Source organism: Leuresthes tenuis, unplaced genomic scaffold (assembly GCF_036924035.1).
Source record: "Leuresthes tenuis unplaced genomic scaffold, fLeuTen1.0.hap1 SCAF_5, whole genome shotgun sequence".
In the NCBI taxonomy this organism is placed as follows: domain Eukaryota; kingdom Metazoa; phylum Chordata; class Actinopteri; order Atheriniformes; family Atherinopsidae; genus Leuresthes; species Leuresthes tenuis.
In genome coordinates, this window is record NW_027325359.1 from 37305350 (window position 1) to 37326017 (window position 20668).

Here is a 20668-nt window from a genome sequence, read left to right on the forward strand (position 1 = left end):
GGTGAGAGACAAAGGTGTAAGACGGGTGAAACACAGGTGTAAGACAGGTGAGAGACAAAGGTGTAAGACAGGTGAACCAGGTGTAAGACAGACAGGTGTGAGACAGGTGTAAGACAGGTGTGACAGGTGAAACACAGGTGTGAGACAGGTGAGAGACAAAGGTGTAAGACAGGTGAACCAGGTGTAAGACAGAGACAGGTGTGAGACAGGTGTGAAACATAGGTGTAAGACAGAGACAGGTGAGAAACATAGGTGTAAGACGGGTGTGAGACAGGTGAGAGACATAGGTGAGAAACATATGTGTAAGACAGAGACAGGTGTGAGACAGGTGTGAGTGGTCATGGCTCCCAGTTCTGAGCATGAAAGAACTTCCTGCCCGTGTCGGACTCACCTGCAGCTGAGTATACTGACAGTTGCTCATCAGAACCTCGGGGAACTGGAAACCTGGGTTACTGGGCCAACTGGGCCAGAACAGTTAAGACAAACAGGACTTACAGATGGAGGCAGGAAGTGGTCACAAGTGGCTGAGGTCATAACCCCTGACCCCAGCCATAGGGTTCTGTGTGTGGACAGGTGGGGCGCTGTGATTGGCTGTTCTACTGAAGTGCTTCTTCATGAGTGGACAGAGTAGGACCCTAACCCTAACCACAGAGGGCAGTTCTACCTGTACAGGTGTGCAGTTCTACCTGTACAGGTGTGTAGCACCAGAGGTGAATCCTGTATCTTAGGCCCTCCTCTCTCAGCCAGAGACTTAAAGGATACAGCAGCTGAGCCAGCAGCTGAACCACGTTGGAGATCATGTGACTCCAGAGCAGCTGAGAGTCGCTCTGCTGCTGAGAAAACATCTGGGAGATGATGATCCTCCTGCCGGCCGTCTGATAGAAGAGCTCCACCACCGTCTGAGGACTCAGCACTGCAGAGAACGACAGGTTAACTCAGAACAATCACCACCAGCACTATAAATGACCCCCATGCCCCGGTCAGGTGGCTAACCTGACCTCTGATTGGCCGTTCAAAAGAGAAACCTCTTTCCTCCTCCATGGTTTCACAGAGGAGCTCAGAGCTCATGTCACTCAGAGAGAAAACAGTTTCCAACCAACAACCAAATTCCAGAAGAGTTGGGACGCTAAGCCTCCTAAACTGACATGTTATTCAGAACTGAAAAGAGACATTTTACTGTTTCAGTACAAATATCAGCTCCTCTTTAATCTGATGGCTGCGACGCGTCTCAAAAATATTGGAACAGGAGGAAAAGTGCTAAAAAACAGCTGGAGGAACATGCTGGAACTGATGAGGTTAATTAGCAACAGGTCAGTAATGCACTGCCTCTTTAAGGTGCTCTTTTTTATACCCACAGGTGCTCAAAAGTAAAGCTAGGCAGAGATTCAGCAATTTCAGAAAAATGTGTCAAACATATCAACGATTTGGAGACTCTGGGAACGTCTCTGGCTGAACATCAGTCCTGGATGTCTGTGACCTTCAGGCAGCTCTGCATTAAAAACAGATTCTGTGCATGAAATCCCTGCCTGGGCTCAGGAGCACTTCCAGGAATACCTGCCAGGTAACACGGCTCAGGTAACACGGCTCAGGTAACACGGCTCAGGTAACACGGCTCAGGTAACACGGCTCAGGTAACACGGCTCAGGTAGCACGGCTCAGGTAGCACGGCTCAGGTAGCACGGCTCAGGTAGCACGGCTCAGGTAGCACGGCTCAGGTAGCACGGCTCAGGTAGCAGGGCTCAGGTAACACGGCTCAGGTAACACGGCTCAGGTAACACGGCTCAGGTAACACGGCTCAGGTAACACGGCTCAGGTAACACGGCTCAGGTAACACGGCTCAGGTAACACGGCTCAGGTAACACGGCTCAGGTAACACGGCTCAGGTAACACGGCTCAGGTAGCACGGCTCAGGTAGCACGGCTCAGGTAGCACGGCTCAGGTAGCACGGCTCAGGTAACACGGCTCAGGTAACACGGCTCAGGTAACACGGCTCAGGTAACACGGCTCAGGTAACACGGCTCAGGTAACACGGCTCAGGTAACACGGCTCAGGTAACACGGCTCAGGTAACACGGCTCAGGTAACACGGCTCAGGTAACACGGCTCAGGTAACACGGCTCAGGTAACACGGCTCAGGTAACACGGCTCAGGTAACACGGCTCAGGTAACACGGCTCAGGTAACACGGCTCAGGTAACACGGCTCAGGTAACACGGCTCAGGTAACACGGCTCAGGTAACACGGCTCAGGTAACACGGCTCAGGTAACACGGCTCAGGTAACACGGCTCAGGTAACACGGCTCAGGTAACACGGCTCAGGTAACACGGCTCAGGTAACACGGCTCAGGTAACACGGCTCAGGTAACACGGCTCAGGTAACACGGCTCAGGTAACACGGCTCAGGTAACACGGCTCAGGTAACACGGCTCAGGTAACACGGCTCAGGTAACACGGCTCAGGTAACACGGCTCAGGTAACACGGCTCAGGTAACACGGCTCAGGTAACACGGCTCAGGTAACACGGCTCAGGTAACACGGCTCAGGTAACACAGCTCAGGTAACACAGCTCAGGTAACACGGCTCAGGTAACACGGCTCAGGTAACACAGCTCAGGTAACACAGCTCAGGTAACACGGCTCAGGTAACACGGCTCAGGTAACACGGCTCAGGTAACACAGCTCAGGTAACACGGCTCAGGTAACACGGCTCAGGTAACACGGCTCAGGTAACACGGCTCAGGTAACACGGCTCAGGTAACACGGCTCAGGTAACACGGCTCAGGTAACACGGCTCAGGTAACACGGCTCAGGTAACACAGCTCAGGTAACACAGCTCAGGTAACACAGCTCAGGTAACACGGCTCAGGTAACACGGCTCAGGTAACACAGCTCAGGTAACACAGCTCAGGTAACACAGCTCAGGTAACACAGCTCAGGTAACACGGCTCAGGTAACACAGCTCAGGTAACACGGCTCAGGTAACACGGCTCAGGTAACACGGCTCAGGTAACACGGCTCAGGTAACACGGCTCAGGTAACACGGCTCAGGTAACACGGCTCAGGTAACACGGCTCAGGTAACACGGCTCAGGTAACACGGCTCAGGTAACACGGCTCAGGTAACACGGCTCAGGTAACACGGCTCAGGTAACACGGCTCAGGTAACACAGCTCAGGTAACACAGCTCAGGTAACACAGCTCAGGTAACACGGCTCAGGTAACACGGCTCAGGTAACACAGCTCAGGTAACACGGCTCAGGTAACACGGCTCAGGTAACACGGCTCAGGTAACACGGCTCAGGTAACACGGCTCAGGTAACACGGCTCAGGTAACACGGCTCAGGTAACACGGCTCAGGTAACACGGCTCAGGTAACACGGCTCAGGTAACACAGCTCAGGTAACACAGCTCAGGTAACACAGCTCAGGTAACACAGCTCAGGTAACACGGCTCAGGTAACACAGCTCAGGTAACACAGCTCAGGTAACACAGCTCAGGTAACACGGCTCAGGTAACACAGCTCAGGTAACACAGCTCAGGTAACACAGCTCAGGTAACACAGCTCAGGTAACACAGCTCAGGTAACACGGCTCAGGTAACACAGCTCAGGTAACACAGCTCAGGTAACACAGCTCAGGTAACACGGCTCAGGTAACACGGCTCAGGTAACACGGCTCAGGTAACACGGCTCAGGTAACACAGCTCAGGTAACACAGCTCAGGTAACACCGTAGGAGCCTCTGGAAACCTGCACATCTGGAAAGGCTCCATCAGTGCTGAACGGTATAAAACTGTTTTAGAGCCACATCTGCTCCCATCCCAACGTATTCTCAGGAAAGGGTTCGTATGGAAACGGACAAAAAGTTAGGTACAGATTTTCGTGCTTTATCCAATGAACCCTAACCCTGACCCCAACCCGGAAGCACGATATAAAAACTACAATTTGTACTAAACTGCCTCCACAGTGGCGGGCAGCGCCATGTTTTATAGTTCGAATGCATTTCCTCTAATATGTGAAACTGTGGCAGGAAACCTTCAGACTTATGACAGGTGTTGGGGTTGAAGCACATCTGTTTGGTCAGATCTGATCTTGCTTATAGTTAAAGAGGTTAAATCACATTTTTCTGGGTTTTGACCCTACTTAGTGGCGCCCCCTACAGGTGTCCCTCAGGTGATTGTAGTATAGGTCCAGAGCTCTAAAACTGTTTAAATCTGGTCTGAAGCCCATTTAGTTGCTGCTCTGTAAGCCTTCAAAGTGTCCCAGGTTCAAGGTTCAAAGGTCACCTCTGAGGAGCAGGAGCTGCCCACAGTTTCCATTCTGACACACGTTACTCCCTGAGTGAAGACCTTTCCAACGATGTCTTCCCTTCTGTCCCACACCAGAGTTTAATGTTCATCTAGCTTCTCAATCCTTATTAAGACCAAGCTGGATGAAATAATCCAACATGTTTAAGGGGCAGTTAGTGGTTACTGACGGCTGCTTAATACAGTCAGACTTTTACATTTGGACCGGTTTAGACCCGGTTTTCCCCATAATTTACAGAGAGTTTCACATATTTCTAATGAGCTAATATGTTAATAATAGATGTGTTAATAAAGACCTAATTATCCCTTCTGTATCCCTTCCCCCGGCTGACAGGATGGTCCTGGATGACCAAGACTTCAGTATATTGTAGTGCCAAAATCTATCTGGATCTACAGTTTTAACTTTTTTATTCACAGCTTTATAAATGTAGTTTATTAGGATGATGTGAAGGTGATGAAGGATTTCCGAACACTTCCAGTGTTTCTTAACATCTTGCAGTAAATTCAGCCGGCCTGGGTCTCATTTTATTGGCTCCACCCTGTCCAAACTGTTAGTTTAGCTCAGAACAGAACTGCTACCAGCGTCTGTATCTGTTTAATGATCATTTTATTCTCTTTTATCCCCGACCTTTTTTACCTGTTTTGATTTATTTGTCCATGTTTCCTCATTTATTGCTGAAATTAACTGCACTGATCTCCAAACGGTGGATGTGTGAAACACAGTTTAGTTTTTGTTTTGTTTTTATATGACAAATAAAACCTATCTTTAACCTCTCTTTATTCTGTTTGTTTATATATCAGCTGTCCTTGAACACATTCTCCTGTAAATAGAATTATTCCGGCTCTCTCCATAGGCCTCTGCGCTCTGATTCGATGCAGGAGATGTCGGTGATCTTTCAGGTGTTGTTTACCCAAAACAAACTTATTTCTCTGCTGCCTGAGTGTATTTCCTTTTTAACGTGTTTCAGCAGCGAAGCCGGAACTAAAGCCAATTAAAAGCAGCCTGTGGTGATTAACGTGACGTTTAAGGAAGCTGCAGCGATAGCAGCGTCCTTAGCAACCACCATAGCAACGATCCAAACAAAAATAACCTTCACAGGTTAATAACGAACAAACTGAAGCTTGCAAACATTCCCTGAAGGAAGATTGTAAAAAAAAAAGTAAATTTCTCGCTTTCAACAATGTTTTATAATGTCGAAACCATTTTAAGATGTTTACGTTCCTCCATGAATAAATGTCAGCCCTGACTTCAGGCTTTGGGCAGGTGTTGATGATTCGTGGGATTATGCACGAAACTCTGAGCATAACTTTTCGTACGTTTTCATACAGGCTGAGAGCAGCCTGCCCATCCAGACCAGGTCTTCTTCAGGGAAGACCTTTCATATTTCAGCAGGACAAAGTTAAATCACATCCTGCATCTATTCCAACAGCAAAGAAGAGTCCAGCTGCTGGGTCGGGGTTTTGTTCACGAGTGAAGACCCAGGACATGTTGGACAGACTATGGCCTGGGAACGCCTCGGGGTCCCCTGGAGGAGCTGGAGGAACAGGGACAGGGAGGCCTGGGTCTCTCTGTTAAAGCTGCTGCCCCCAGAGAAGCAGATGATGGATGGACAAAGAAAACCCAGCAATCCTCTATCAGACAGGACTGGGACAACATTCCTCGCCCCAGAGGTCCAGCCGCTGGTCTCCTCAGAGACTTCAGGTGAGTCAGATTCTCTAAATCACTGCTTCTGTCTTTATTTATCCTCACACAGCGTCCCAACTCTTTTGGAACTGAGATGTGTTCCATTGTCCAGTTTCTCAGAGTTTCCACAACACTGTGACTCAGGCTGATTAAAGTGACCGAAGAGTGACTGATGGAGCTGTTAAAGCTACGCCCCTTTACCTGTGGGAGGTGTCTCACCTGGTCGGGAGCAGACAGCAGGTGTGTCCGACAACTCCAGGTGTGTGAGGTGCTGCAGGTTCATGTCTCTGAAACACACACAGGAACATGATGCCAACACTCAGGTTTCACACTCACTGTCAGCTGAGCACCGGTACTCATGGTGTTACTCACATGGTGTCCACAGGGACGGAGGAGGTGAGGCTCTGACTGACATGTCTGAGGAGGTGATAGGAGGAGAGGAGGTGGGAGGTCCGAGGGATCAGATCCTGCTGGAGCTGCAGCAGCTGGGCCCCCCCACCCAGAAACACCTGGACACACACAGAGTTTCAAGACAATCAAGTTTCAAGACAATCAAGAGCCAAGTGAGCTCGCCATGTCATCCCCAGATGAGTGTTAGTTTTCAAAATAAAATCAGAGTTTCTATTAAAAAACATCTGTAATTTAATCTGATCAATGAAGTAAAATACGTAATTTCATTTAATTGCATTAAAGCCTCGTTCTGTAAGGTGGGCCCTGGTTTGTGTCGCCCCTGTGCTGAGATCTCTGCTTCCTGTCACACCTGGGAGCAGCTCACCTGCAGCAGTGGATCCGGTCGATGGTTGTGTGAACAGGTGAATTAAACCGAACAAAGCCCTGCTGATTACTGTGAAACTGGTAGTCATTAGGAGACAGAAACAGGAACGTACATTGTCTCCAAAGCGCAGGTAGAGTTTCTGCAGGATCAGCAGGTCCCTGCAGAACCGGGCTCGGGTCATGGCCATGTGACAGACTGCCTGGCAAACGGCGGACACGGCGGCGCTGCTACCGTACAGCTGAGACAGGCTGATCCTCACGCTCAGGCTCTGACCTGCAGGACACAGAACATCCAGCACATGGTGAGGTTCTCACAGGGTTCTGCTCAGTCCTGAAGTTCAGAAAACTATGGAAGGTTTGGAAATGTTCTACATATTTCAATGGTCCCCAATATGGATCAGAGTCTGCTCATTTGGAGTTCTGAACAAATAAACTGCAGCAGCAATATTTATTATTTTCCAACAGAACAGAATGAAAAAGAAAATAGTTTATTTTCATTAAACTAACCCTGCAGAAGTAAAACTGAGACAGACAGAAAAGCCTAAAGTTACAGTAAAGTCGGTACAAACCTCCAGCTGAATCTCCCACACATTAACCCTTCCTCTAAGGTTTAGTTTGGATTTAAACGTCTTTTTTCAGGAGTTATTTAACTAAAAGTTAACTAAAGACAGAAAGAAACCAGTTCCTCCGATAGTAACCGTGACTAAAGACAGAAAGAAACCAGTTCCTCCCATAGTTACCGTGACTAAAGACCGAAAGAAACCAGTTCCTCCGATAGTTACCGTGACTAAAGACAGAAAGAAACCAGTTCCTCCGATAGTAACCGTGACTAAAGACAGAAAGAAACCAGTTCCTCCCATAGTTACCGTGACTAAAGACCGAAAGAAACCAGTTCCTCCGATAGTAACCGTGACTAAAGACAGAAAGAAACCAGTTCCTCCCATAGTTACCGTGACTAAAGACAGAAAGAAACCAGATCCTCCCATAGTTACCGTGACTAAAGACAGAAAGAAACCAGTTCCTCCCATAGTTACCGTGACTAAAGAACGAAAGAAACCAGTTCCTCCGATAGTTACCGTGACTAAAGACAGAAAGAAACCAGTTCCTCCCATAGTTACCGTGACTAAAGACAGAAAGAAACCAGTTCCTCCCATAGTTACCGTGACTAAAGACAGAAAGAAACCAGTTCCTCCGATAGTTACCGTGACTAAAGAACGAAAGAAACCAGTTCCTCCGATAGTTACCGTGACTAAAGACAGAAAGAAACCAGTTCCTCCCATAGTTACCGTGACTAAAGACAGAAAGAAACCAGTTCCTCCCATAGTTACCGTGACTAAAGACAGAAAGAAACCAGTTCCTCCGATAGTTACCGTGACTAAAGACAGAAAGAAACCAGTTCCTCCGATAGTTACCGTGACTAAAGACAGAAAGAAACCAGTTCCTACGATAGTTACCGTGACTAAAGACAGAAAGAAACCAGTTCCTCCCATAGTTACCGTGACTAAAGACAGAAAGAAACCAGTTCCTCCCATAGTTACCGTGACTAAAGACAGAAAGAAACCAGTTCCTCCCATAGTTACCGTGACTAAAGACAGAAAGAAACCAGTTCCTCCCATAGTTACCGTGACTAAAGACAGAAAGAAACCAGTTCCTCCCATAGTTACCGTGACTAAAGACAGAAAGAAACCAGTTCCTCCCATAGTTACCGTGACTAAAGACAGAAAGAAACCAGATCCTCCGACAGTTACCGTGACTAAAGACAGAAAGAAACCAGTTCCTACGATAGTTACCGTGACTAAAGACAGAAAGAAACCAGTTCCTCCCATAGTTACCGTGACTAAAGACAGAAAGAAACCAGTTCCTCCGATAGTTACCGTGACTAAAGACAGAAAGAAACCAGTTCCTCCGATAGTTACCGTGACTAAAGACAGAAAGAAACCAGTTCCTCCCATAGTTACCGTGACTAAAGACAGAAAGAAACCAGTTCCTCCGATAGTTACCGTGACTAAAGACAGAAAGAAACCAGTTCCTCCGATAGTTACCGTGACTAAAGACAGAATGAAACCAGTTCCTCCCATAGTTACCGTGACTAAAGACAGAAAGAAACCAGTTCCTCCGATAGTTACCGTGACTAAAGACAGAAAGAAACCAGTTCCTCCCATAGTTACCGTGACTAAAGACAGAAAGAAACCAGTTCCTCCGATAGTTACCGTGACTAAAGACAGAAAGAAACCAGTTCCTCCCATAGTTACCGTGACTAAAGACAGAAAGAAACCAGTTCCTCCCATAGTTACCGTGACTAAAGACAGAAAGAAACCAGTTCCTCCCATAGTTACCGTGACTAAAGACAGAAAGAAACCAGTTCCTCCGATAGTTACCGTGACTAAAGACAGAAAGAAACCAGTTCCTCCCATAGTTACCGTGACTAAAGACAGAAAGAAACCAGTTCCTCCGATAGTTACCGTGACTAAAGACAGAAAGAAACCAGATCCTCCCATAGTTACCGTGACTAAAGACAGAAAGAAACCAGTTCCTCCCATAGTTACCGTGACTAAAGACAGAAAGAAACCAGTTCCTCCGATAGTTACCGTGACTAAAGACAGAAAGAAACCAGATCCTCCCATAGTTACCGTGACTAAAGACAGAAAGAAACCAGTTCCTCCCATAGTTACCGTGACTAAAGACCGAAAGAAACCAGTTCCTCCCATAGTTACCGTGACTAAAGACAGAAAGAAACCAGTTCCTACGATAGTTACCGTGACTAAAGACAGAAAGAAACCAGTTCCTCCCATAGTTACCGTGACTAAAGACAGAAAGAAACCAGTTCCTACGATAGTTACCGTGACTAAAGACAGAAAGAAACCAGTTCCTCCCATAGTTACCGTGACTAAAGACAGAAAGAAACCAGTTCCTCCGATAGTTACCGTGACTAAAGACAGAAAGAAACCAGTTCCTCCGATAGTTACCGTGACTAAAGACAGAAAGAAACCAGTTCCTCCCATAGTTACCGTGACTAAAGACAGAAAGAAACCAGTTCCTCCCATAGTTACCGTGACTTAAGACAGAAAGAAACCAGTTCCTCCCATAGTTACCGTGACTAAAGACAGAAAGAAACCAGTTCCTCCCATAGTTACCGTGACTAAAGACAGAAAGAAACCAGTTCCTCCAATAGTTACCGTGACTAAAGACAGAAAGAAACCAGTTTCTCCGATAGTTACCGTGACTAAAGACAGAAAGAAACCAGTTCCTCCGATAGTTACCGTGACTAAAGACAGAAAGAAACCAGTTCCTCCCATAGTTACCGTGACTAAAGACAGAAAGATACCAGTTCCTCCCATAGTTACCGTGACTAAAGACAGAAAGAAACCAGTTCCTCCCATAGTTACCGTGACTAAAGACAGAAAGAAACCAGTTCCTCCCATAGTTACCGTGACTAAAGACAGAAAGAAACCAGTTCCTCCCATAGTTACCGTGACTAAAGACAGAAAGAAACCAGTTCCTCCCATAGTTACCGTGACTAAAGACAGAAAGAAACCAGTTCCTCCCATAGTTACCGTGACTAAAGACAGAAAGAAACCAGTTCCTCCCATAGTTACCGTGACTAAAGACAGAAAGAAACCAGTTCCTCCCATAGTTACCGTGACTAAAGACAGAAAGAAACCAGTTCCTCCCATAGTTACCGTGACTAAAGACAGAAAGAAACCAGATCCTCCCATAGTTACCGTGACTAAAGACAGAAAGAAACCAGTTCCTCCCATAGTTACCGTGACTAAAGACAGAAAGAAACCAGTTCCTCCCATAGTTACCGTGACTAAAGACAGAAAGAAACCAGATCCTCCCATAGTTACCGTGACTAAAGACAGAAAGAAACCAGTTCCTCCGATAGTTACCGTGACTAAAGACAGAAAGAAACCAGTTCCTCCCATAGTTACCGTGACTAAAGACAGAAAGAAACCAGTTCCTCCCGATAGTTACCGTGACTAAAGACAGAAAGAAACCAGTTCCTCCGATAGTTACCGTGACTAAAGACAGAAAGAAACCAGTTCCTCCGATAGTTACCGTGACTAAAGACAGAAAGAAACCAGTTCCTCCCATAGTTACCGTGACTAAAGACAGAAAGAAACCAGTTCCTCCCGATAGTTACCGTGACTAAAGACAGAAAGAAACCAGTTCCTCCGATAGTTACCGTGACTAAAGACAGAAAGAAACCAGTTCCTACGATAGTTACCGTGACTAAAGACAGAAAGAAACCAGTTCCTCCCATAGTTACCGTGACTAAAGACAGAAAGAAACCAGTTCCTCCCATAGTTACCGTGACTAAAGACAGAAAGAAACCAGTTCCTCCCATAGTTACCGTGGCTAAAGACAGAATGAAACCAGTTCCTCCGATAGTTACCGTGACTAAAGACAGAAAGAAACCAGTTCCTCCGATAGTTACCGTGACTAAAGACAGAATGAAACCAGTTCCTCCGATAGTTACCGTGACTAAAGACAGAAAGAAACCAGTTCCTCCCATAGTTACCGTGACTAAAGACAGAAAGAAACCAGTTCCTCCCATAGTTACCGTGACTAAAGACAGAAAGAAACCAGTTCCTCCCATAGTTACCGTGACTAAAGACAGAAAGAAACCAGTTCCTCCCATAGTTACCGTGACTAAAGACAGAAAGAAACCAGTTCCTCCCATAGTTACCGTGACTAAAGACAGAATGAAACCAGTTCCTCCGATAGTTACCGTGACTAAAGACAGAAAGAAACCAGTTCCTCCCATAGTTACCGTGACTAAAGACAGAAAGAAACCAGTTCCTCCCGATAGTTACCGTGACTAAAGACAGAAAGAAACCAGTTCCTCCGATAGTTACCGTGACTAAAGACAGAAAGAAACCAGTTCCTACGATAGTTACCGTGACTAAAGACAGAAAGAAACCAGTTCCTCCCATAGTTACCGTGACTAAAGACAGAAAGAAACCAGTTCCTCCCATAGTTACCGTGACTAAAGACAGAAAGAAACCAGATCCTCCCATAGTTACCGTGACTAAAGACAGAAAGAAACCAGTTCCTCCCATAGTTACCGTGACTAAAGACCGAAAGAAACCAGTTCCTCCCATAGTTACCGTGACTAAAGACAGAAAGAAACCAGTTCCTACGATAGTTACCGTGACTAAAGACAGAAAGAAACCAGTTCCTCCCATAGTTACCGTGACTAAAGACAGAAAGAAACCAGTTCCTACGATAGTTACCGTGACTAAAGACAGAAAGAAACCAGTTCCTCCCATAGTTACCGTGACTAAAGACAGAAAGAAACCAGTTCCTCCGATAGTTACCGTGACTAAAGACAGAAAGAAACCAGTTCCTCCGATAGTTACCGTGACTAAAGACAGAAAGAAACCAGTTCCTCCCATAGTTACCGTGACTAAAGACAGAAAGAAACCAGTTCCTCCCATAGTTACCGTGACTTAAGACAGAAAGAAACCAGTTCCTCCCATAGTTACCGTGACTAAAGACAGAAAGAAACCAGTTCCTCCCATAGTTACCGTGACTAAAGACAGAAAGAAACCAGTTCCTCCAATAGTTACCGTGACTAAAGACAGAAAGAAACCAGTTTCTCCGATAGTTACCGTGACTAAAGACAGAAAGAAACCAGTTCCTCCGATAGTTACCGTGACTAAAGACAGAAAGAAACCAGTTCCTCCCATAGTTACCGTGACTAAAGACAGAAAGATACCAGTTCCTCCCATAGTTACCGTGACTAAAGACAGAAAGAAACCAGTTCCTCCCATAGTTACCGTGACTAAAGACAGAAAGAAACCAGTTCCTCCCATAGTTACCGTGACTAAAGACAGAAAGAAACCAGTTCCTCCCATAGTTACCGTGACTAAAGACAGAAAGAAACCAGTTCCTCCCATAGTTACCGTGACTAAAGACAGAAAGAAACCAGTTCCTCCCATAGTTACCGTGACTAAAGACAGAAAGAAACCAGTTCCTCCCATAGTTACCGTGACTAAAGACAGAAAGAAACCAGTTCCTCCCATAGTTACCGTGACTAAAGACAGAAAGAAACCAGTTCCTCCCATAGTTACCGTGACTAAAGACAGAAAGAAACCAGATCCTCCCATAGTTACCGTGACTAAAGACAGAAAGAAACCAGTTCCTCCCATAGTTACCGTGACTAAAGACAGAAAGAAACCAGTTCCTCCCATAGTTACCGTGACTAAAGACAGAAAGAAACCAGATCCTCCCATAGTTACCGTGACTAAAGACAGAAAGAAACCAGTTCCTCCGATAGTTACCGTGACTAAAGACAGAAAGAAACCAGTTCCTCCCATAGTTACCGTGACTAAAGACAGAAAGAAACCAGTTCCTCCCATAGTTACCGTGACTAAAGACAGAAAGAAACCAGTTCCTACGATAGTTACCGTGACTAAAGACAGAAAGAAACCAGTTCCTCCCATAGTTACCGTGACTAAAGACAGAAAGAAACCAGTTCCTCCCATAGTTACCGTGACTAAAGACAGAAAGAAACCAGTTCCTCCCATAGTTACCGTGACTAAAGACAGAAAGAAACCAGTTCCTCCCATAGTTACCGTGACTAAAGACAGAATGAAACCAGTTCCTCCGATAGTTACCGTGACTAAAGACAGAAAGAAACCAGTTCCTCCCATAGTTACCGTGACTAAAGACAGAAAGAAACCAGTTCCTCCCATAGTTACCGTGACTAAAGACAGAAAGAAACCAGTTCCTCCCATAGTTACCGTGACTAAAGACAGAAAGAAACCAGTTCCTCCCATAGTTACCGTGACTAAAGACAGAAAGAAACCAGTTCCTCCCATAGTTACCGTGACTAAAGACAGAATGAAACCAGTTCCTCCGATAGTTACCGTGACTAAAGACAGAAAGAAACCAGTTCCTCCCATAGTTACCGTGACTAAAGACAGAAAGAAACCAGTTCCTCCCGATAGTTACCGTGACTAAAGACAGAAAGAAACCAGTTCCTCCGATAGTTACCGTGACTAAAGACAGAAAGAAACCAGTTCCTACGATAGTTACCGTGACTAAAGACAGAAAGAAACCAGTTCCTCCCATAGTTACCGTGACTAAAGACAGAAAGAAACCAGTTCCTCCCATAGTTACCGTGACTAAAGACAGAAAGAAACCAGTTCCTCCCATAGTTACCGTGGCTAAAGACAGAATGAAACCAGTTCCTCCGATAGTTACCGTGACTAAAGACAGAAAGAAACCAGTTCCTCCGATAGTTACCGTGACTAAAGACAGAATGAAACCAGTTCCTCCGATAGTTACCGTGACTAAAGACAGAAAGAAACCAGTTCCTCCCATAGTTACCGTGACTAAAGACAGAAAGAAACCAGTTTTTCTGATAGTTACCGTGACTAAAGACAGAAAGAAACCAGTTCCTCCGATAGTTACCGTGACTAAAGACCGAAAGAAACCAGTTCCTCCCATAGTTACCGTGACTAAAGACAGAAAGAAACCAGTTCCTCCGATAGTTACCGTGACTAAAGACAGAAAGAAACCAGTTCCTCCCATAGTTACCGTGACTAAAGACAGAAAGAAACCAGTTCCTCCCATAGTTACCGTGACTAAAGACAGAATGAAACCAGTTCCTCCGATAGTTACCGTGACTAAAGACCGAAAGAAACCAGTTCCTCCCATAGTTACCGTGACTAAAGACAGAAAGAAACCAGTTCCTCCCATAGTTACCGTGACTAAAGACAGAAAGAAACCAGTTCCTCCCATAGTTACCGTGACTAAAGACAGACAGAAACCAGTTCCTCCGATAGTTACCGTGACTAAAGACAGAAAGAAACCAGTTCCTCCGATAGTTACCGTGACTAAAGACAGAAAGAAACCAGTTCCTCCCATAGTTACCGTGACTAAAGACAGAAAGAAACCAGATCCTCCCATAGTTACCTTGACTAAAGACAGAAAGAAACCAGTTCCTCCGATAGATACCGTGACTAAAGACAGAAAGAAACCAGTTCCTCCGATAGTTACCGTGACTAAAGACAGAAAGAAACCAGTTCCTCCCATAGTTACCGTGACTAAAGACAGAAAGAAACCAGTTCCTCCCATAGTTACCGTGACTAAAGACAGAAAGAAACCAGTTCCTCCCATAGTTACCGTGACTAAAGACAGAAAGAAACCAGTTCCTCCCATAGTTACCGTGACTAAAGACAGAAAGAAACCAGTTCCTCCCATAGTTACCGTGACTAAAGACAGAAAGAAACCAGTTCCTCCCATAGTTACCGTGACTAAAGACAGAAAGAAACCAGTTCCTCCCATAGTTACCGTGACTAAAGACAGAAAGAAACCAGTTCCTCCCATAGTTACCGTGACTAAAGACAGAAAGAAACCAGTTCCTCCCATAGTTACCGTGACTAAAGACAGAAAGAAACCAGTTCCTCCCATAGTTACCGTGACTAAAGACAGAAAGAAACCAGTTCCTCCCAAAGTTACCGTGACTAAAGAACGAAAGAAACCAGTTCCTCCCATAGTTACCGTGACTAAAGAACGAAAGAAACCAGTTCCTCCGATAGTTACCGTGACTAAAGAACGAAAGAAACCAGTTCCTCCGACAGTTACCGTGACTAAAGACAGAAAGAAACCAGTTCCTCCGACAGTTACCGTGACTAAAGACAGAAAGAAACCAGTTCCTCCCATAGTTACCGTGACTAAAGACAGAAAGAAACCAGTTCCTACGATAGTTACCGTGACTAAAGACAGAAAGAAACCAGTTCCTCCCATAGTTACCGTGACTAAAGACAGAAAGAAACCAGTTCCTCCCATAGTTACCGTGACTAAAGACAGAAAGAAACCAGTTCCTCCCATAGTTACCGTGACTAAAGACAGAAAGAAACCAGTTCCTCCCATAGTTACCGTGACTAAAGACAGAAAGAAACCAGTTCCTCCCATAGTTACCGTGACTAAAGACAGAAAGAAACCAGTTCCTCCAATAGTTACCGTGACTAAAGACAGAAAGAAACCAGTTCCTCCGATAGTTACCGTGACTAAAGACAGAAAGAAACCAGTTCCTCCCATAGTTACCGTGACTAAAGACAGAAAGAAACCAGTTCCTCCGATAGTTACCGTGACTAAAGACAGAAAGAAACCAGTTCCTCCGATAGTTACCGTGACTAAAGACAGAAAGAAACCAGTTCCTCCCATAGTTACCGTGACTAAAGACAGAATGAAACCAGTTCCTCCGATAGTTACCGTGACTAAAGACCGAAAGAAACCAGTTCCTCCCATAGTTACCGTGACTAAAGACAGAAAGAAACCAGTTCCTCCCATAGTTACCGTGACTAAAGACAGAAAGAAACCAGTTCCTCCCATAGTTACCGTGACTAAAGACAGACAGAAACCAGTTCCTCCGATAGTTACCGTGACTAAAGACAGAAAGAAACCAGTTCCTCCGATAGTTACCGTGACTAAAGACAGAAAGAAACCAGTTCCTCCCATAGTTACCGTGACTAAAGACAGAATGAAACCAGTTCCTCCCATAGTTACCGTGACTAAAGACAGAAAGAAACCAGTTCCTCCCATAGTTACCGTGACTAAAGACAGAAAGAAACCAGTTCCTCCCATAGTTACCGTGACTAAAGACAGACAGAAACCAGTTCCTCCGATAGTTACCGTGACTAAAGACAGAAAGAAACCAGTTCCTCCGATAGTTACCGTGACTAAAGACAGAAAGAAACCAGTTCCTCCCATAGTTACCGTGACTAAAGACAGACAGAAACCAGTTCCTCCCATAGTTACCGTGACTAAAGACAGAAAGAAACCAGTTCCTCCCATAGTTACCGTGACTAAAGACAGAAAGAAACCAGTTCCTCCCATAGTTACCGTGACTAAAGACAGAAAGAAACCAGTTCCTCCCATAGTTACCGTGACTAAAGACAGAAAGAAACCAGTTCCTCCCATAGTTACCGTGACTAAAGACAGAAAGAAACCAGTTCCTCCCATAGTTACCGTGACTAAAGACAGAAAGAAACCAGTTCCTCCCATAGTTACCGTGACTAAAGACAGAAAGAAACCAGTTCCTCCCATAGTTACCGTGACTAAAGACAGAAAGAAACCAGTTCCTCCCATAGTTACCGTGACTAAAGACAGAAAGAAACCAGTTCCTCCCATAGTTACCGTGACTAAAGACAGAAAGAAACCAGTTCCTCCCATAGTTACCGTGACTAAAGACAGAAAGAAACCAGTTCCTCCCAAAGTTACCGTGACTAAAGAACGAAAGAAACCAGTTCCTCCCATAGTTACCGTGACTAAAGAACGAAAGAAACCAGTTCCTCCGATAGTTACCGTGACTAAAGAACGAAAGAAACCAGTTCCTCCGACAGTTACCGTGACTAAAGACAGAAAGAAACCAGTTCCTCCGATAGTTACCGTGACTAAAGACAGAAAGAAACCAGTTCCTCCGATAGTTACCGTGACTAAAGACAGAAAGAAACCAGTTCCTACGATAGTTACCGTGACTAAAGACAGAAAGAAACCAGTTCCTCCCATAGTTACCGTGACTAAAGACAGAAAGAAACCAGTTCCTCCCATAGTTACCGTGACTAAAGACAGAAAGAAACCAGTTCCTCCCATAGTTACCGTGACTAAAGACAGAAAGAAACCAGTTCCTCCCATAGTTACCGTGACTAAAGACAGAAAGAAACCAGTTCCTCCCATAGTTACCGTGACTAAAGACAGAAAGAAACCAGTTCCTCCCATAGTTACCGTGACTAAAGACAGAAAGAAACCAGTTCCTCCCATAGTTACCGTGACTAAAGACAGAAAGAAACCAGTTCCTCCCATAGTTACCGTGACTAAAGACAGAAAGAAACCAGTTCCTCCCAAAGTTACCGTGACTAAAGAACGAAAGAAACCAGTTCCTCCCATAGTTACCGTGACTAAAGAACGAAAGAAACCAGTTCCTCCGATAGTTACCGTGACTAAAGAACGAAAGAAACCAGTTCCTCCGACAGTTACCGTGACTAAAGACAGAAAGAAACCAGTTCCTCCGATAGTTACCGTGACTAAAGACAGAAAGAAACCAGTTCCTCCGATAGTTACCGTGACTAAAGACAGAAAGAAACCAGTTCCTACGATAGTTACCGTGACTAAAGACAGAAAGAAACCAGTTCCTCCCATAGTTACCGTGACTAAAGACAGAAAGAAACCAGTTCCTCCCATAGTTACCGTGACTAAAGACAGAAAGAAACCAGTTCCTCCCATAGTTACTGTGACTAAAGACAGAAAGAAACCAGTTCCTCCCATAGTTACCGTGACTAAAGACAGAAAGAAACCAGTTCCTCCAATAGTTACCGTGACTAAAGACAGAAAGAAACCAGTTCCTCCGATAGTTACCGTGACTAAAGACAGAAAGAAACCAGTTCCTCCCATAGTTACCGTGACTAAAGACAGAAAGAAACCAGTTCCTCCCATAGTTACCGTGACTAAAGACAGAAAGAAACCAGTTCCTCCCATAGTTACCGTGACTAAAGACAGAAAGAAACCAGTTCCTCCCATAGTTACCGTGACTAAAGACAGAAAGAAACCAGTTCCTCCCATAGTTACCGTGACTAAAGACAGAAAGAAACCAGTTCCTCCCATAGTTACCGTGACTAAAGACAGAAAGAAACCAGTTCCTCCCATAGTTACCGTGACTAAAGACAGAAAGAAACCAGATCCTCCCATAGTTACCGTGACTAAAGACAGAAAGAAACCAGTTCCTCCCATAGTTACCGTGACTAAAGACAGAAAGAAACCAGATCCTCCCATAGTTACCGTGACTAAAGACAGAAAGAAACCAGTTCCTCCCATAGTTACCGTGACTAAAGACAGAAAGAAACCAGTTCCTCCCATAGTTACCGTGACTAAAGACAGAAAGAAACCAGTTCCTCCATAGTTACCGTGACTAAAGACAGAAAGAAACCAGATCCTCCCATAGTTACCGTGACTAAAGACAGAAAGAAACCAGTTCCTCCGATAGTTACTGTGACTAAAGACAGAAAGAAACCAGTTCCTCCCATAGTTACCGTGACTAAAGACAGAAAGAAACCAGTTCCTCCCATAGTTACCGTGACTAAAGACAGAAAGAAACCAGTTCCTGATAATTCTGGAAAAGATTTGTTCCTACCAGGTATGACAGGTGCGTCTCCTCCCAGCTCAGAGTCCATCTCCAGGTCCATCTCTCTCAGCAGAACCATCATGGCTGCCATTGGGTTCCGGACGTCCTGCAGTTTGTTCTGAATATCCACGATCACATTGTCTCTGCAGGAAACCAGAAGAACAATTCAGAGATTATTCCACCGACACCATGCCGGCTCACCTGGACCCTGCTGCTCATTCTCTTCCCTGAGGGATATGAAACACCTGTAGTGACAGCTAATCTGTGACAGATGTTTGATAAACTTACTTTAAACCCATTAAGCGCCACCAACAAAATGAAAAACTGACATCAAACCCTGTTTCTACCACCAGATAACAATCTTGTTTTATCTGAATTATCCCCTGAATTAAGGTGTCTTCATGTTCACAAAGTTCCACTGAACTGATGAATGAAATAAAATGCTGTATGCTGGGAGGGGGGGGGGGGGGGGGGGGGGTGTCATCAACAAGATCATGAGGAAGGCTGGCTCCGTCCTGGGGGTCTTTGGTGGTGTCTGAGAGGAGGATGCTGTGGAAACTGCACAGCATCCTGGACAACAACACCCACCCTCTCCACCAGGTGTTTACCCCCCACAGAAGCCCCTTCAGCAACAGACTCATTCCAAGGAAGTCCTTTCTGCCTGTGGCCATCAGACGGTTTAATTCATCTACCTCAGGTCCAGAGAGGATCAGTGGAAACACTGAAAGCTACAATATAAATAAAGCTTCTTGAATCTTAGGGACAAGAATTTCTAGGTGCAGCCAGGGCGTTGAGGGGGTTTGGTTTGGGGACCTCAGAATCGGGTCCGCTTTTTACGGATGATGTGGTTCTGTATGTCGGGCCGTGACCTTCAGCTCTCACTGGAGCGGTTCGCAGCCAAGTGTGAAAGAGGCTGGGATGAGAATCAGCGCCTCCAAATCCGAGACCATGGTCCTCAGCCAGAAAGGGGTGGAATGCCCTCTGTGTTGGGATGAGATCCTTCCTCAAGTGGAGGAGTTCAGGTATCTCGGCGTGTTGTTCTCCATGTACATATGACATCATTGCTGTCATTAACTTGTGTTTCTCTCTCTCAGCAGGTGTCTCTGGCCTGGTGTTACGCTGCTTGTTGTCCCCTCTTTCCTGTCCTCTCAGCCCCAGCTGGTCCAGGCAGATGGACCCTTCCTGGTTCTGGTTCTGATGGAGGTTTCTTCCTGGTTCTGGTTCTGATGGAGGTTTCTTCCTGTTAAAAGGGAGTTTTTTCTCTCCACAGTCGCCTCGTGCAGCTCAGGATCAGAGAGAAGTTTAGATGCAGTCTGTTGGTTTCCTTAGCTGGGCTACTGTTTTAATTGGTTTTGTTTGAATTGGACGAATTTGGAATTTAATGAGTTGGATTTGATTGGATTACGATTGTTTTACAATGAATTAGATTCTAATCGGACTGTATCTTGGAAATGAGATGACATTTGTTGTAATTTGGCGCTTTATAAATAAAGCTGAATTGAAGACACCAGGACACGCAGCAGAGTGTAATGACAGCGCACTGCTGGTCAGGTGACCTACCTGTCGTTGCACAGCATGTCTTCCAGGACGAGCTCGGCGGCTCTTTCAGGCGTCTGCAGGTATTCCAGAGCCTTCTCCATCTCATACGCCATCTCTGCCGACACGGCGTCGCTGACCAACCGCAGACACTGGATGAGCTGCAGGACGTCCCGGCCCACGTCCAGATCTGAGGACAGACCGCCACCGTCAGAGACGAGCCCCCACGCCATGTTACCAG

At 45.6% G+C, this 20668-nt stretch overlaps 1 protein-coding gene across 1 annotated transcript in view; it reads right to left on the minus strand.

The window, feature by feature from the left end:
• Window positions 1-20668, minus strand: part of nup160 (nucleoporin 160) — a 43461-nt gene that overhangs the window by 9986 nt on the left and 12807 nt on the right. The window contains exons 13-19 of the mRNA XM_072386798.1: window positions 20452-20617; window positions 18901-19034; window positions 6872-7032; window positions 6357-6493; window positions 6204-6271; window positions 763-913; window positions 392-461 (exon numbers count right to left, since the gene is read on the minus strand). Coding sequence (XP_072242899.1) covers window positions 392-461; window positions 763-913; window positions 6204-6271; window positions 6357-6493; window positions 6872-7032; window positions 18901-19034; window positions 20452-20617 — 887 coding nt within the window. The remainder of the gene's footprint in view (window positions 1-391; window positions 462-762; window positions 914-6203; window positions 6272-6356; window positions 6494-6871; window positions 7033-18900; window positions 19035-20451; window positions 20618-20668) is intronic.